Genomic DNA, 14,928 nt, shown 5'->3' with positions numbered 1-14,928 from the left:
TTTGTGTTGCGCTTAAATTCGTAATTAAAGTCAAACATCTGATAATGAATTTTACTATTTTACAATATTTTGTAATGAAATATATAATACTAAATTCAATCTACATTAGAGCCTTTTTCACTTGCTAGGTACTCGTCTTTCAAAATAACTTCATTGTCTTACTGTAGTGAACATGCAAAAATTGGGGAGAAATTGAGTTTCAGATAAGCTTTCAGAGATTTGGGTGTTTTTTTCGAAGATGAGCAGAGCTGTAGTCTCTCCAAACAACACCTTGTAGATGACTGTCCGAGTTGGTATTTTCATCCCCTTGTTCAAGATAATATTAATATCACTCAATCTGGGAGAATTTCAAACAAAATTATACAAATGTTAGTCACAGTTTAGCAACCTGAGGGGTGTTTCTTTGTAGCTTCCTCTGGATCATCTGATATCTTACCAGCTGAAGAATTTTTTTGTCTCTGCTGCTGCTTAGTTCAATTTTAGCAATTCCACTTCTTCCTAAATAGCAGAATCTTTGTTAGCAATCCTATAAGGTTAAGAATCTGAAAGTACTGGTTGGCTAAAGCAGGGCAATTAGACATTAGTCTCTCTTTTTTTCGTCCTCAGACCTTTTCATTCTCATTTTGACAGCTCTTTTCTGTGTTGACTTGCTTGGAAATAATGTTGGTCATCACACTTCTGTTGTTACTGTGTTCTGTTTTTCTACAAAATATTATGGGGTGCAGCCAACAATTCCATCAAAGGAAAGGCCACAAGGAAGCTTAGTCCACTTCCTTGTAGGGGCACAGAAGTCTTTGTGTTGGGGTGATGCTGCCTTTCATTTTTCCTTTATTCTCTTCCTTCTCTCTCTGTTAGTACAAAATGATGGGTTAATGTGGGAATGTTTGGATTTATATATTTTTATATTTTCAGCATTTAGATTTGGGTAACTCAGGTTTTTGTGGCTTTTTGTTACTGTTTGTTACTTGAAACAGTTAAGTATTTTGCTAAAAATATAGGCTAAAATAAAACCATACTTTTTTACCTTGTCATAACATCAGAAGAAATAGCATTATGCCCACATGTACTTCTCAGAGATGGACTTACTACTGTCTCTGACCCTCACTTACCTGTGTTTAGTGTTGAACTATCTCCTCATTAACAGGAATAATGCAGTTTTGGATTATGTCTGGTATGGAACTGGTGGTGGATGAGCAAAATGAGCAAGGCATATTTTCAGCCATTTTACAGAGCTTTCAGCAGAGACCTTTCATACTTTTAAAAGCCTTCCCTCTTGCAAGATACACAAAAGCACATTGTGCATGCCACAGTCCTCAAACAGCAATCAAAAGAATTCTTGTGAGGAAGTGGAGGCAGCTTGGGAGAGGTTCCAGCAGACATGGCAAATTCTCCTCTCTGGATGGCAGTGCTGTAAAAAAGCTTATGTATGGTGTTACAGTCTTCCAAGGCCCACACATAAGGACAGGTGAAACCTTTGACATTAAGGCAGTGGTGGTTCAGGAGACCCTGTGTAGGCTGGTCAGAATCCTTAGCTCTGGAATATCTGGAGGCAGTGCTGTACTGTCCAGCAAAGGGGCCACTGACAGCCGTGTTCCTCCTCCAGAAATGCTGACACTGAGAGACTGAGTCACTTTGGCCAAAATCTTACTTCTTAGGCTCCAATCATTCTCATCTTCTGTCAGCTTAAGGAGTAAAGTGGCATTCCCAGTAAGAAGAAACACTGTCATTCTCACAGCAGTTACCCAGGCAGGGCCTGTTGGTGTGGTCAGCTGCCTGTCTGTTGTCTTTCCTTCCTTACTGCAGGGCAGGGACCTCCCACAGGCAGCCCATGCCCTCTGCTCCTCTAAACCTTCCTGCTGGCTGCTGGGCAATGTAAACGTCACTGGGAAGTGCAGGGTCTGCTCTGTCAGAGCCCAAATATTCCCAGCTGCTCTCAAGCTGGAGCTGTATTTGAAAACTGCAGAGCAGCTACGTCGGGCAGCTCAGTTACAGCAGTCAGGTCATACCTGTCAATGAAAGGGCTCTTGTCCCTGATGGATGAAACTGATACCCCATCTTCCTACCTGCCTGAAGTATGCTGGTTTGTTAATCATTAACAGCACTATCCATATTTAAACGTGTTCACAGCAAACAGTTTCTTTCCCTACTGTTACTGTAATTAATTGAATTACATTCTGTTGTAATTCAGTGATTAACCTGCATTCCTGAAGTTTTCAGCTCCCATTAGCTGTGAGTTGCAGGTAGACAGAGTGAGGCTTTGGCAATGCTTTCCTCTATCCCAACAGAGGCTTGGGAAGCAGAGAGTGCATGTCTGATATGGACAGTGCTTCCCAGAGGAGCTCATACACATGGCACATGTGAGTACATCCTCAGGGCAAGGTGCTCTAGGGAGCTGCTCTTCCTCACTTGGGAAGCAGTGCTGAAGTAGACACCTAATGCTGTGTAAATGATCCATGGTTACTGTTACAGTAGACAAAAATACTGTGATTTTAGGCTGTAATCCCTGTGAGTTACACAGGAATAAATAGATTCTTCCCGTCCTGTGTGTGGTGCTTAACATTTTGAGTGGATGAATTGAGTTTCATCAGAAAGATGTTCTTGCTTTATGCAGTAGGAGGAAAGATGTTGTGGGGTGCCAGGCAGAAATGATCTTGAGAACCTTTGGGGATGTAGGCAATGCATCTGTTGATAATTAGAGGTTGGGATGTGTGTATGTGTTCTTGTGTTTGCACATGCATACACAGAGAGATTCAAATTTACCACTGATTTTGAAGTTTTGATAAATATTAAATCTAAGATTCAGTCTAAATATTTTTGGTATACTTGTAAGAAATAATTTTCATACATATTTATGCATATATATATGTACATACACACAAAAATGCATATAGGTGTATGAGGCAAATAGGAATGTGTCAAATATTTAGTTTGGAGAAAATAATGTAAAATCTTAGTGGTTTGTATAACAAGAAAAAAAAATACAGAATTACAGAATGCTTTTCCTTCAAAACCCTAAAGATATGTTACTTCTTTTATTATACATTAAAAAAATAAAGTTAGAAGCAGAATTAAACTTTACTAATTTATCTTGATTTCTACTGTGGACATTTAAAATCAGGGAGAAAATAATTGTTTAATAAAAGAGACAGTAAGCTCACTCTAGGTTCATGAACCATGTCAGCTTTGCCTAGAGAAAGAAATGCAAGTTCTTTTGATGTTTTTAAACAAGACTGTTTTAAGTAACATCTTATTTTAGCTGCTTCTGTGGGACATAGTTGTGGTCCAGGATGTGGTGGTTTCTGAAAGGAAGGAAGGAAGGAAGGGCTTGAAGTAGGCCTCTCCCTTTTGGAGCATTTGCCTCTCGGGTGGAATTGGAAAGGGCAAGAGGTCTCATGTTGCAGGGTCATTTGTGTATTTCCTTCAGCCTTTGGCATGTCATGGGGCGTTTGCTGTGGGATCTCAAACTACATCTTTTCTCTCATAACCTTTGCTGTCAGATTTAGTTCCTTTATTTGCTCCTTGTAGAGTTATTTTACATGACATTAAGGTTAAGTAGAAGCTTTTATTACTGGTATTTTTGATGTGTATGAATAACCTCCATTCAGAAACAAATTTGTCAACCTTTTTTAAAGTGTCTGTTGCAATTTATGTGTGAAGCGAGGATTTATGAGAGAGCAATCTAGATTTACTGCACCATCTCCAAAAGCAATTCAGGGAGTGCAATGTATACCTCTGTGTGCATATAAGCTTGCACATGTATTTAACATACAGAGCTGACAGCTGAAGTAAGAGACTTTGAAAAAGAATGATGCTGATTGCTAATGATTTGCACAGGAGCGTGGAGATTTGTACTGCAAACCTATACATGCTTCCAGTTCATTTTTATTTGGAGATCCTTTGTGTCATTCTCCTCTGCATCCTTTTCTGCAGAGTGCTCTTCTCCTCCCCAAGGCAGCACTCTCCTCTGCCTCACATGTTCTTTGTCACATAGATAGCCACCTTTTACTTGAATAGAAAACACAAACTAAACAACCACCCTTGTGTTCATTCTTTAAAAAACACACAGTGAAAATGGGAGTTTTCTTGTGTTACACGTTCTGTGTTAAAGTCAAAGCTTGTCCTGTCTGTGCTTGTGGTCTGCTGGGGGACCTAACTCATATGTGCCACTCCACTGAATGCTGTGCTCATCTTCCTGAGAATCAAATCACTGCTGGGCAGAAAAGTTTGCCAAGCTCCAAGTAAAACAGCCTAAGTCAAGGCTTGGATAGAAAGACATACTCTAATAGGGACTGTGTAACTGGGTATCTAGGTAGTTACAGCTGTTTTTGAGAAAGCTGCCTGTTGGGAAGTCTGTCAGCACTGTAAATACTCAAAGTGTTGATGTAATTAAAGAGCCTTTCAATGGGTTTTCTACTGATATTTTAAGTGTAGGGTTTTCCTTGTATTTTATTTTGCTTAATAACCTGACCGCCAATGATCTTCTAATACCGATGGAGTACATAATTCCATTTTTACTACATAGAATTTGTAACATTGTATTTCTAATTAGTGTTGCTAGTAAAATATTAAAATGTGTTGTGTTCTTTTGCTTTCTGTATCAGAAGAGGGCTATGGCTGATTTTAACAGAAAGGTAGGCAGCTGTGCACCTAGGAGAGGAAAATGTTAATTTCAGGAAGAGTGAATTCAAGTTAGAAAATCGAAATGTTTACAAATTGACCTATTTGTGTTTTTTTGTTGGGCAAATAGGAAGAGTTATTTTGGCTGCTCGGCAGGGTGTGCTAATTTTTAACATTAAAAATAAAAAATGGAATTGCACATATACATGTAGACAAATAATACATATTTAATAGGCAGGTAGCTGGTATTTGTCTAGAAGGAATGAATTTCTAGCTTAGTGTTGCAGTATAAAGTTACTTTTTTTGTGTGATCCGTTGTATTATGTAGCCAGAACATACTGCTTAACATTTTATCTACCAAAATTATTTTTTTAAAAGATACAGGGAAATGGTAAACATTTGAAATTGGTTTTATGCTTAATGCAATGCAAACAAAAAAAAGGTTAACAGAATTTGCCAGATGCAAATTTTATAAATTTTATTTGGGTTGGAACTTGCTTAGCAAGACAACCATTTCATCTTGCATGCATAGGTGTGTATGAACTGGAAAAGGTGAGATGAGAAGTAAAAGAGAGTCTAAAGAATGCCTTTGGACATATGAATGGTGTCAGATAACTGAGTAAACACAATGCATTAAGTCCAAGGAACATAGAAGATGGGAATCACTTAGGCTTGTCTGGGAGTTCTTGTGATCTTCCTGATGATTGCAACAAATGACCACAAAAACATAGGCTTTGATTTGCTTTCAGAGAGGTGAAGAAGTGAGGGAATAAAATCAAGATTAACTGTATAGACTCATTATTTGAGTGGGAAGTGTTAAAGACAGTAATTACTACAATGGAAATAATTAATCAAAAGCAGCAGTTGATCTCCCACTGTTTCGGTCAAGGTGCTTCAGCAAAGCTGTTGCAGTGATGATTTTCAGTGTCAATGTTGAGTGAAGTAATAAACAGGGCTTGCAGTAAAAGGCTGTCAGTCCTCAGTAGAGGCTCAGTGAAGTATGGGTGCTGAAGGTGTTGATGCTGCCTGCCCCCAACCCACAGATACTGCTGAAGTGCTGGGTCATTCTCAGTAAGAGCTGATGGGGGTTGCAATGCTCTTTTGTCTCTAGGCTAGAATAATTGAGATTTCCAGCTTCTAAACTGTGCATCAGGGCTAATCTCAAATTTATTCTGCCTGCTGCTGCAGAGAGGAAGATCGTGCTATATGCAGAAATGCTTAGTGTTTGTCATTTGTCGGTCAGTTAGCAGAGAACACGATGCAGGTTCTTCAGGAGATGCTGTAGCAGACTGTTGACCTTACTTCACCACACCCCTGTATGCAGAGTCCCCTTCCAACCCCCCAGCATCACAAAGAGTTTATTGCTTGGGCAATTTAGAAGTGGTAGAAAGTTTTAGCTGCAGCTGTTCTGCATCTGTTTACTTCACTAAAATTTGGTGGGTTGGAGGAATCAGTCAGAATTAAGACGAGCTTTTATATTGTGCAAAAATGCTTTTTAGAGTTGGCTGCATTCAAGCATTATATGCCACAATTTTTAAGGAACTGGGTTTAATTTTTTAATTAAAAAGGTGGCTTAGGAAGAGGGGAGCATAACAAGCTTAGTAAAACATAGCTGGATTGTATGAACCACAAACTTCTTCAGAAGTGAATGGTAGTACCTACAGCAAACCAGGGAAAAATGTAAACATGTAATTCTAAACAGGTTTAAAAACTCTGAAACAGAACTGCCAGATTGTATCTCTCTCAAACCTGGGACACAGTTCTTTGAAAGTCTTTGGCTGAAGTGCAGAGTCAGAAGCAGCTTTACAACACTACTGCTAGGAAGTTTGCAAGACAGTTCTTCAACACTGCCAACAGAGTATTTCCTGCAAGTAAAATCTGTCATGCCTAGCTCAAAGATATGACTCCTGTTTCTATCTAGTATCATATTTTGAAATACTAGTCTTCCTATTTAAAATTTATATTTTGTTTCCACTTAGGACTATTACAGGCTGCTAAACAAACCTCCAAACACCTTTTCTAATAATTTAAAATTACACCGTTAAATGCAAATTTACCTCTTAAACAGCATCACTTCTAAATGCAAATAGTGTGTCTACACATTGGTGATGGATTATTATTGAATAAACATAAGGTCTTCTTTAAGTGTATTTGATGCTCTAGTAGCACAAGTGTAATGATTAGTTTAGTATTTCCTGTAATATCTGATAGACTTCTAGACACAGCAATGACTTCTAGAAAGTGATGTTGAGGAGAAAAGCAGAGACAAACTGAATTAATTCACCTCAGGGGGCTATAAAATATATATATGTAAAAATCTATTTTTACCAAACTCATGATTTCTGGTCCAGGTCTTTTGACTTCCAGACAGGTGCTTTATTAAATCTCTCATATATTTTTACATGAGAGTATCAGCCAATGCAGTGAGAAGTGAAGGCACTGATCACCTTGCAAAAGTCAATATGTCACCACATGCTCTAGTAACACAATTTACTTTCTTTTTCCTTGGGTTTGCAGGCAGGAGGTTCCCAGGTCATCTTCACTAATCCTCTGGAGATCGTAAAGATTCGGTTGCAGGTAGCAGGAGAAATTACTACAGGACCCAGAGTCAGTGCCCTCTCTGTTATAAAAGATTTAGGCTTTCTTGGTCTTTATAAGGTATGTACTTTGAGTGCCTTCATCATTTTATGCTAAACTTCTATATTGTTGAAACAAAAACTGTTAAAAACAAAGACATCTTTTGAATTTAAAACCAATCTCTTCCTGCAGGGCAGCCCCACAGTGGAAAACTGAAGAAAACTCACTTCTGTATTAATGGCAGTGGGATACAAAAAAATACTCCCCCATTCTATCCTTTGGGCTTTTATGCCAAGCTACAGGGAGTCCTGTATTGCAGACCTGCTGGCTTCTGGCACTGCTCATTTCATTTGGTGGGGTTTTGTGAAAAGTTTCTTTAGCTTTCCCTGTGCATTTTTCTTATATTTATTTTGAATCTCTGTATCTCTGTTGTTACCTCTGCAGCAGGATATTCTCTTTGTCTTAATAATTTGATGGCAGTGAAACAGTAGTGAAGTTTAGTAGGATTCAGATTTTTAAGAAGTTAAGTGGTGGGATTTGTCAATAAATTCCACTGAAAAAAGCCTGTTCTGTATAGTACTTCAGCAAAATGCCAGTCAACTGATTCCTTCCCTGCAGGTATACTTTACTGCCATCATTACAGATCAGGTGTAATGGAGCAGAAGCTATTAGTTTCCTTAAACAAGGAAGAGTGTTTCTTCCTGTATCTTCTGCCAGTGCAAGGGGTAATACGTAAATTCAGCAGTTATATTAGCTGTGCACTTACAAAACATTGCTTTATGTGATTTGCCCATAAACCTGTAATAATACTATAAAAATGTGCACATTTACTTTTAGAGCTGAAGATTTTATTTTGAATTTGGTAGATGAGATTTGTGACCATTGTGTTTCCCTATTAAACTGCACCCAATTTGCAGTATTCTTTCTCTCTTTGCTAATCTTCCAGTGCAGCTTGTTTGGTCAAACAGATGATGATCAGTGTGAGGTCTTACAGTGCTCACTGGTATTTTAATAGTGCTTTTGTGTTTGTTGGAATAAAGGCTGGCAGGGACTGGTCCTGCTGTTTCCCTAGTTTCAGAAAGACATAAGGACTGATCTGTGTCACTTCTTTCATTGCCTTTGGACACATAGTGTGTAAAAAGTGTTTATCCTAAGTACTGATGATTGATGTCATGTATAACTTACCAAAATTATATATGAACCTTGAATCTTCCTCATTCCAGACACTTAGTTTAGATACGCTTTATTCTTATTTTCAAGTTTCCTGTGTCATCTGTTTCCTGAGACATTTTATTTTCTGTGTTGTTTATGTGGTAGATCAAATGAGTTTGTACTTTCAGGGCTCGGGCTGCTTGCTGGATATCAATTTTAGCCTTATTGATAGAATTTAATTTGTTTTATGTGTCTTTTCTCTGTGTCAGGGTGCCAAAGCATGTTTCCTCAGAGACATTCCCTTTTCTGCAATCTACTTTCCGGTTTATGCTCATAGTAAACTGATGTTTGCTGATGAAAGTGGCCATGTGGGAGGGCTTAATCTCCTTGCAGCTGGAGCCATTGCAGGTAACTTTGCAGAAGGTTTCCTAAAAGTAATTTTCTTTTCTTTTAGTGAGTAATATTTAATATTCATTCAGTAGCCCCATATAAAGGAAGGGTACTGTACCATTGTATCTGATTTAATCTAAATTTGATCACTGTTATCCTTAGTGGGAGGCGATGTAATTTTGATGAGAGCTAATTACATTTGCATAATGTGGATAAACAGCGTAATGCAGCTCAGCAACTTGTAGTCAAATTTGATCTGTCTGTCTCAATGGGGTTTTACTTGTTACTGAGCTCTCAGAGTTGAAGGCTAATTTGAATCTTTGATGAACATAAAATGAGAGATCGTAAGAGCTAAGAAGAAAATTACTTACTCAGGTTTGGATTGTGGAATGACTGAAAAGAAACTTTGTTCTAATGTAATTGCTGAAAATAGGGCATTAGTTTGTAAAGAAGCTGAAGTACCATACTCTGAAATTTAAAATATTTTACAGTTTCTCAGACAAGTTTAGTATAAAGACAATATGCAGTTGTGATGAAAAGTTTTTACTAAAGGCACAGGGTATAAAAATAGTAGATGTAAGAACTATAGTGATGGATATTTAAACATGCAGATAGAGATGGTCAGATTCTGCACTGCCAAGGACAAGCAGAGCAGATGAAAACCAGGTATCTTCACGCAGCCTTGCAACTGTGAATGATTCAGTGTCAGAATCTGCAGTTCAGAAACACCACTGGGCTGAGCAAAACCCTTTGCTACTTGTTACAGTTGTAAGGAATCACTATATAGATACATACATCAGTTGTGAGCGGCTGTGTGTGAATAGCAGTTTCCCATATTGGACTTGACATAGGCTTGGCTGCACCTTCTCTATGCCTGTTGGCGTGTTCCTCATGCCAGAGGGAGGGGAAACCACCTAGGAAACATCTAACAGATTTGTAGCCCTGTTCATTCTTTAGTATTGCAGAGCTGCCAGAAATGGAAAATTATTTAGCTTATTATACGCATACAAAACTCGTATATATTATTCATTTGTATCTCCTATAAGACTTTTTAGACTGCAAACTTCAGTTTCTCTTTGTTTCATTCTCTGTGTTTCTCTGTTGCTCATACTAAGGGATGAATCCTATTAAAAATGCATGTAAATTTCATAGGCCTAGTTTTATAGCATGTATAGGAATCTGCCTCTCTGAATTGCAAATTTCACATTCTCAATTGCTCACTCAATCCCAGTTACACGTGCGCAGCAGGCAAGAATACAGTCTGAAGGGATCTGCCTGTCAGGAGAATCTGCATATGATTGCTCTCTGTGTATGCTTGCAGGCTTAACTGCAGTGCTTCTGTTTTTGTTTAAAACCTCCTGGATTGGCCAGTGACACTTCACAGTTTATCAGCACCTATGCAATCAGTTACTTGTTAACATTTTTAATTCAGTGTTAACCAGTTGAAGTTTAACAGAAGTCAAAATTAATTTCATGATTTCAAGTCAGAAGATGGTTCCTCTTTTTAGGGGTATTAAGTTTTTATAGTATTTAGAAGTATTCAGAAATATCTCAGATAACACAGTTATATACTGTGGAGTACATTTCTGAAAACTTTCTCCTTTCCTTTGACTAGAAAGCCGAGAGTGGTGCCTTGGAAGTGGAGATTTGTTCTTCCATCACTGTTGGCTAATATCACGCTGTTGGTACTAAGCAGACTTGTAAAACACCTTCATTGTCCTCAGTCTTTTTATGGCTTGCCTACTGAAGTAAGCAGCATCTATTCTCCTACAGAACAGTCCAAATTGCAGTTTAGACATATTTCTATGGAATAGGGGCTTCAAGCAGTAGTTTTTCTCATCAACACCTTTAACAAATGGAGGCATAGGATTCAATTTCCAAATCAATCATCTATGTAATTTGCAAAATACGTTGTAGAGTATAAACAAGTAAAAATTAGTTGTGCAAATTTACTGTATCTACTACATATGTATAGCCAATTTTATCTTGTTTCAAATTATTGCTACAGCCAGACCACTAGAAGATGCTGAGAATGGGTTTTCATAGTTTATTTCCTTTACTACCAGTTTCAGCCTTTAAATTTAGAAGAAAGTCAGAATGATTATCTCAGGAACGACAGTTTATATGAGCATCAAGAGTAAGAAGCTGCATTTTTTTGTAATGTCTAGCCCTTGTAAAAAATATGAAAGTTTGCACTTGTATTTTTCACTTGTAAGTGTTTCATCTTTACAAGATCCTTTGTGCAAATTAAATGTGCTTTTCTTCTAAAAGGTGTGCCTGCTGCTTCTTTGGTAACCCCTGCTGATGTCATCAAGACAAGACTGCAAGTGGCAGCTCGCGCTGGTCAGACAACGTACAGTGGAGTTATTGACTGCTTCAGAAAGATTCTAAGGGAAGAAGGCCCTTCAGCTTTGTGGAAGGGAGCTGGAGGTGAGAAAAAAAATTTTTAAGGCTGACCCCAAATCTGCAAATTAGCACTTGCTTGGTTAAGGACAAATCAGAGAAGTATTTCCAAGGTCTGATTATGAAAAACATAATACCTTGTTAAAAATGTTTAGCTTCTCTCCTGAGGAATTGTTTTATATGTTTAACACTATGATTTGTAATATTTAACAGCTCGTGTGTTCAGATCTTCGCCCCAGTTTGGTGTTACTTTGGTCACTTATGAGCTTCTGCAGAGATGGTTGTATGTTGATTTCGGAGGCCTGTAAGTCAAGCATTTGCTATTTAACTTGCACAAAACAACTGCCAAATGTAAAGAAAAAAAGCATAAACTTTTTCATGCATAGGACAACCCATTAAAACTTGTCGACTTGAGCACCTGTACTTAAAATTGCAGCATGTAAAAATCGCCCGTCCTCATATGAGGGAAATTTGCATGCCACTTCTAAACAGATGAGGAGATAAAGAGCCATTTAATATTTATTTCAGTACACTAATTTGTATTTCCATTGTAGCAAGATAGTTTTATCCATTTTCCTCGTGACACTGGAAGCTGAAAGCATTTACAAAAGTATCCGTAAAAATGTAACTTTAGTTTTGGGTTAGACTTAAAATTAAGTAGTCGTCTGACCTCATTCACCTCACCATAGGAGTCAATTAATCAAGGTCAGCTGTAACAGTCTTCCATATTCAGACAAAAAACTTAAGTATTTAAGCCTGAATAAGTCTAAGAAAGAACTTTCTTATGAAATCTAAACTAACAAAATAACCTTTTTTCTTTGTTCAAACAGCAAACCCGCTGGATCAGAAGCTACCCCAAAAACACGAATTTCAGATCTTCCTCCTGTTAACCCTGCACATATAGGAGGATACAGACTTGCTACAGCTACGTTTGCTGGTATAGAAAATAAATTTGGTTTGTATCTTCCAAAGTTTCGAGCTCCTGCCACCACCTCAGCTCAAGCACACAGTAGCAGCTGAGTCCTGAAAAGAGGTTTCAAATGAACAAAGTGATGCAGTGGAAAGAGTTCACAAGAGTACTGCTGTATTATTTTCCAGTCAGCTGCATGTGTTCTAGCTGAACTGAGCTTGCAAATCTAATTGCTCCTTTCAAATATTCATACATACCTGCATTTATTTATTTATTTGCACACAAGGAACTGATTGAAGCTGTGGTTCTCTGCCTTGTTTTAACCAGTGGCATGAAACTGTAGCCTAGACTTTGCCTTGCACAGCTTACATTTAATGTTACTGTACATATTGTACATCTTTGTACAGAGACATCAGGGCATCTATACACGTACATTTATATAATGGGTATTGCAGTTTAAAATAGTTTGGAATGTACAGACGTTTTGAAGGTGTTTTGTTAACATCGTGACAATAAAATGTTTAAAAATGCTTGTGTCAGTTTGCTTCTTTGAATTTCTAGAAGTTGTCTGGTATGATTGTTTTTCCCTCCAGAGAGAAAATGTGAAGATCAGATGCACCCATTTAATGAATGGACAGGACAGGACAGAGCTCTGCAGGAATGCCCTTCACTGCTGGTTACAGCAAAGGAATTGAAATGCAATGTGCTGGCTTGTAAGTGTTAGAGAACACAGTAATTAGATGAGCACGTGCCATATTTTATTTTGCAGCACTACTTTGTGACAAGCAATTCTCTCAAAATACATGGCAATACTAAATGTGTAATAGATATTACTTCTATGGTAGCATATTCAAAACACAATGAGAGACTTGCCAGTTACTAGCACACTCAAGAATTTTTACAGGATTTACTACTCAGAGTGCCTTTTTTTTCCTGAATAGAAAACTTGTTACAAAAGAAATTGAAAGCATTCTCCTTAGTTCTAGATTGTTTTACCTTGAAATTAGGTTATTCTGTGGGGGGTGAAAATCTACTTACTTCTGTATTATTTTTATATGCAAAACTCATTGTTTGTATGTACAGGTAAGTGGAAGTAAAAGCAGAAGAGAAAGTGAAAGGTTGAACTATTTCCCTGGTGTAATACTGAAATGCAAAAATGTCAAAGGAAATAGGGGAGTTGAGATTTCTGCTGTCATGGAGGAAAGTTAGTCACACCGTCCTTGCAGCCAGAGAGGAGATGGGTGGTTTCCAGCCTTGCTTACTGAAGTTTTGCATGTTTCTTACATGGTTAAACATCCTGGAATAGAGTATATCCAAAGCATATAAACTGATTTCAGGTTCTGTTTTTTTACTTAGGTGACAGCAGGCCCATCAGGGATTAAGTCAGTTTATGAAGAAATGGCTTATTAAGAACTGAACACTACACAGAGCAGCCTTTCTCCTGCTCTAGCCTCTAAAGAAGCTAAAAATTATTTTGGTGCTGAATAATATATAGTGAGCCAGAGGTTACAATACACTGACCTTAGAAGTTTGATCACTATTCTGCAATATGAATATAGATAAACCCAGGAGAAGGCTTCCTTCTTTATTTGTTGCAATTAAGGAATTTCTTTTCTTTTTTCTGGATAGAGACAGGCTTCTGGGAACTCTACTGTAGCTATGAATTTTGTCTTGCATTTTTCTAAATAGAGAAAAAATGGTGGGGACCCCCTGCATTTAATCTTAGTCACAGCTTTGTTGGCTACCTTGGTCAAGGCCTTAGGAGACCTGACAATGCACAACAGCATTTCTATTTCTTGCAGCTCCAAAACTGGACAGTTTGACCCCCAGAACCCTCATTTAGAGCATCTAGCATCACTTTTGGTCTTAACGTCACAGGTATGGCTTTTGCATTTCTAATCTGTACTCAGCTATTCTGTGAGGGAGGACCACAAGCAGGAATAAAGATAGAGTAGTATTAAATTTAATAATTGAAACTACACAAAACTAGTGCTATATGATCTGCATGTATGCAAAAGAAAGCCTTATCTACTGGACTTCTGAAAATAGAAGTGTGAGGGAAATGTATTATTCAATGAAAAGTAATCTTGAAAAATCCCACGAGAACAACCAACCAAAAACCCAAGCACCCCCTCCCTTCAAAACCATCAAACCAAGAGAACTTCTGCTCATTAAGAATTCTGCCCAAAGGTACAAACCATCTCATGATGTGCCTGTTCCTTCACAGTTCACATGCTTCTCATGTGAACAGAGCTGCTGTTGTAGGGTTGCGGAGAACACACAGGATAAATGTCTGCATACTGAGCAGCACAGCTGCGTTGAAAAGGGAGGGACACAAACTCTTGAAATGCTAACACCAATGGAAGCCTAAACACATTTCACTTCTGGACCCCCCCACAAAAACTTTCTGAAGAAAGAATTGCTATTACTGCTGTGTCTCCACAAGCTGCTCAAAACAACAACACTAAGACAAAGAGAAAGAGAAAAAGAAACCCCAAAACTAAACAGAAAAGTTAAACAACAAAGAAACAACAACAATACTCCTGGACATGAAAATGATAGAGTAATATAAACCTATTTCCTATTTTTAAGCATATAAAAACAGCTCTTCTGGCAAAACAGTAAGCTTGTAAGAGATTAAGAACTAATGTAGAGTCCTAAATTAAAGGCTACAAAACTGATTTAGTGCCTAATTAGTAAAACTCACAGTATTTATTAAAAAAAAGCAGCCCAAAAGAAACAGCCCCCATGAAACCCACTGTGACAGAAAACTTTATAATGTGCTAAGAAAAAAAAGTAACCTTTAACAGAAATTACAACCATTCTGTTTCAAGCCATTAAGAAGTCTTGTTTCGATAAAAATGTTAAAAATCCATAAT

At 37.8% G+C, this 14,928-nt stretch overlaps 1 protein-coding gene across 1 annotated transcript in view; it reads left to right on the top strand.

The window, feature by feature from the left end:
- SLC25A12 (solute carrier family 25 member 12) overlaps window positions 1-12,579 on the top strand; it is a 44,847-nt gene extending 32,268 nt beyond the window's left edge. Inside the window, exons 14-18 of the mRNA XM_041473102.1 lie at window positions 7,135-7,275; window positions 8,616-8,754; window positions 11,008-11,166; window positions 11,353-11,443; window positions 11,970-12,579. Of these exons, the coding sequence (XP_041329036.1) occupies window positions 7,135-7,275; window positions 8,616-8,754; window positions 11,008-11,166; window positions 11,353-11,443; window positions 11,970-12,159 (720 nt within the window). The 3' untranslated portion in view covers window positions 12,160-12,579. The remainder of the gene's footprint in view (window positions 1-7,134; window positions 7,276-8,615; window positions 8,755-11,007; window positions 11,167-11,352; window positions 11,444-11,969) is intronic.
- Window positions 12,580-14,928: the final 2,349 nt, after the last annotated feature.

The sequence above is a fragment of the Pyrgilauda ruficollis genome, unplaced genomic scaffold, assembly GCF_017590135.1.
Source record: "Pyrgilauda ruficollis isolate IOZ18807 unplaced genomic scaffold, ASM1759013v1 scaffold3, whole genome shotgun sequence".
Taxonomy (NCBI): domain Eukaryota; kingdom Metazoa; phylum Chordata; class Aves; order Passeriformes; family Passeridae; genus Pyrgilauda; species Pyrgilauda ruficollis.
This window is presented reverse-complemented; position numbering and strand designations above follow the sequence as displayed.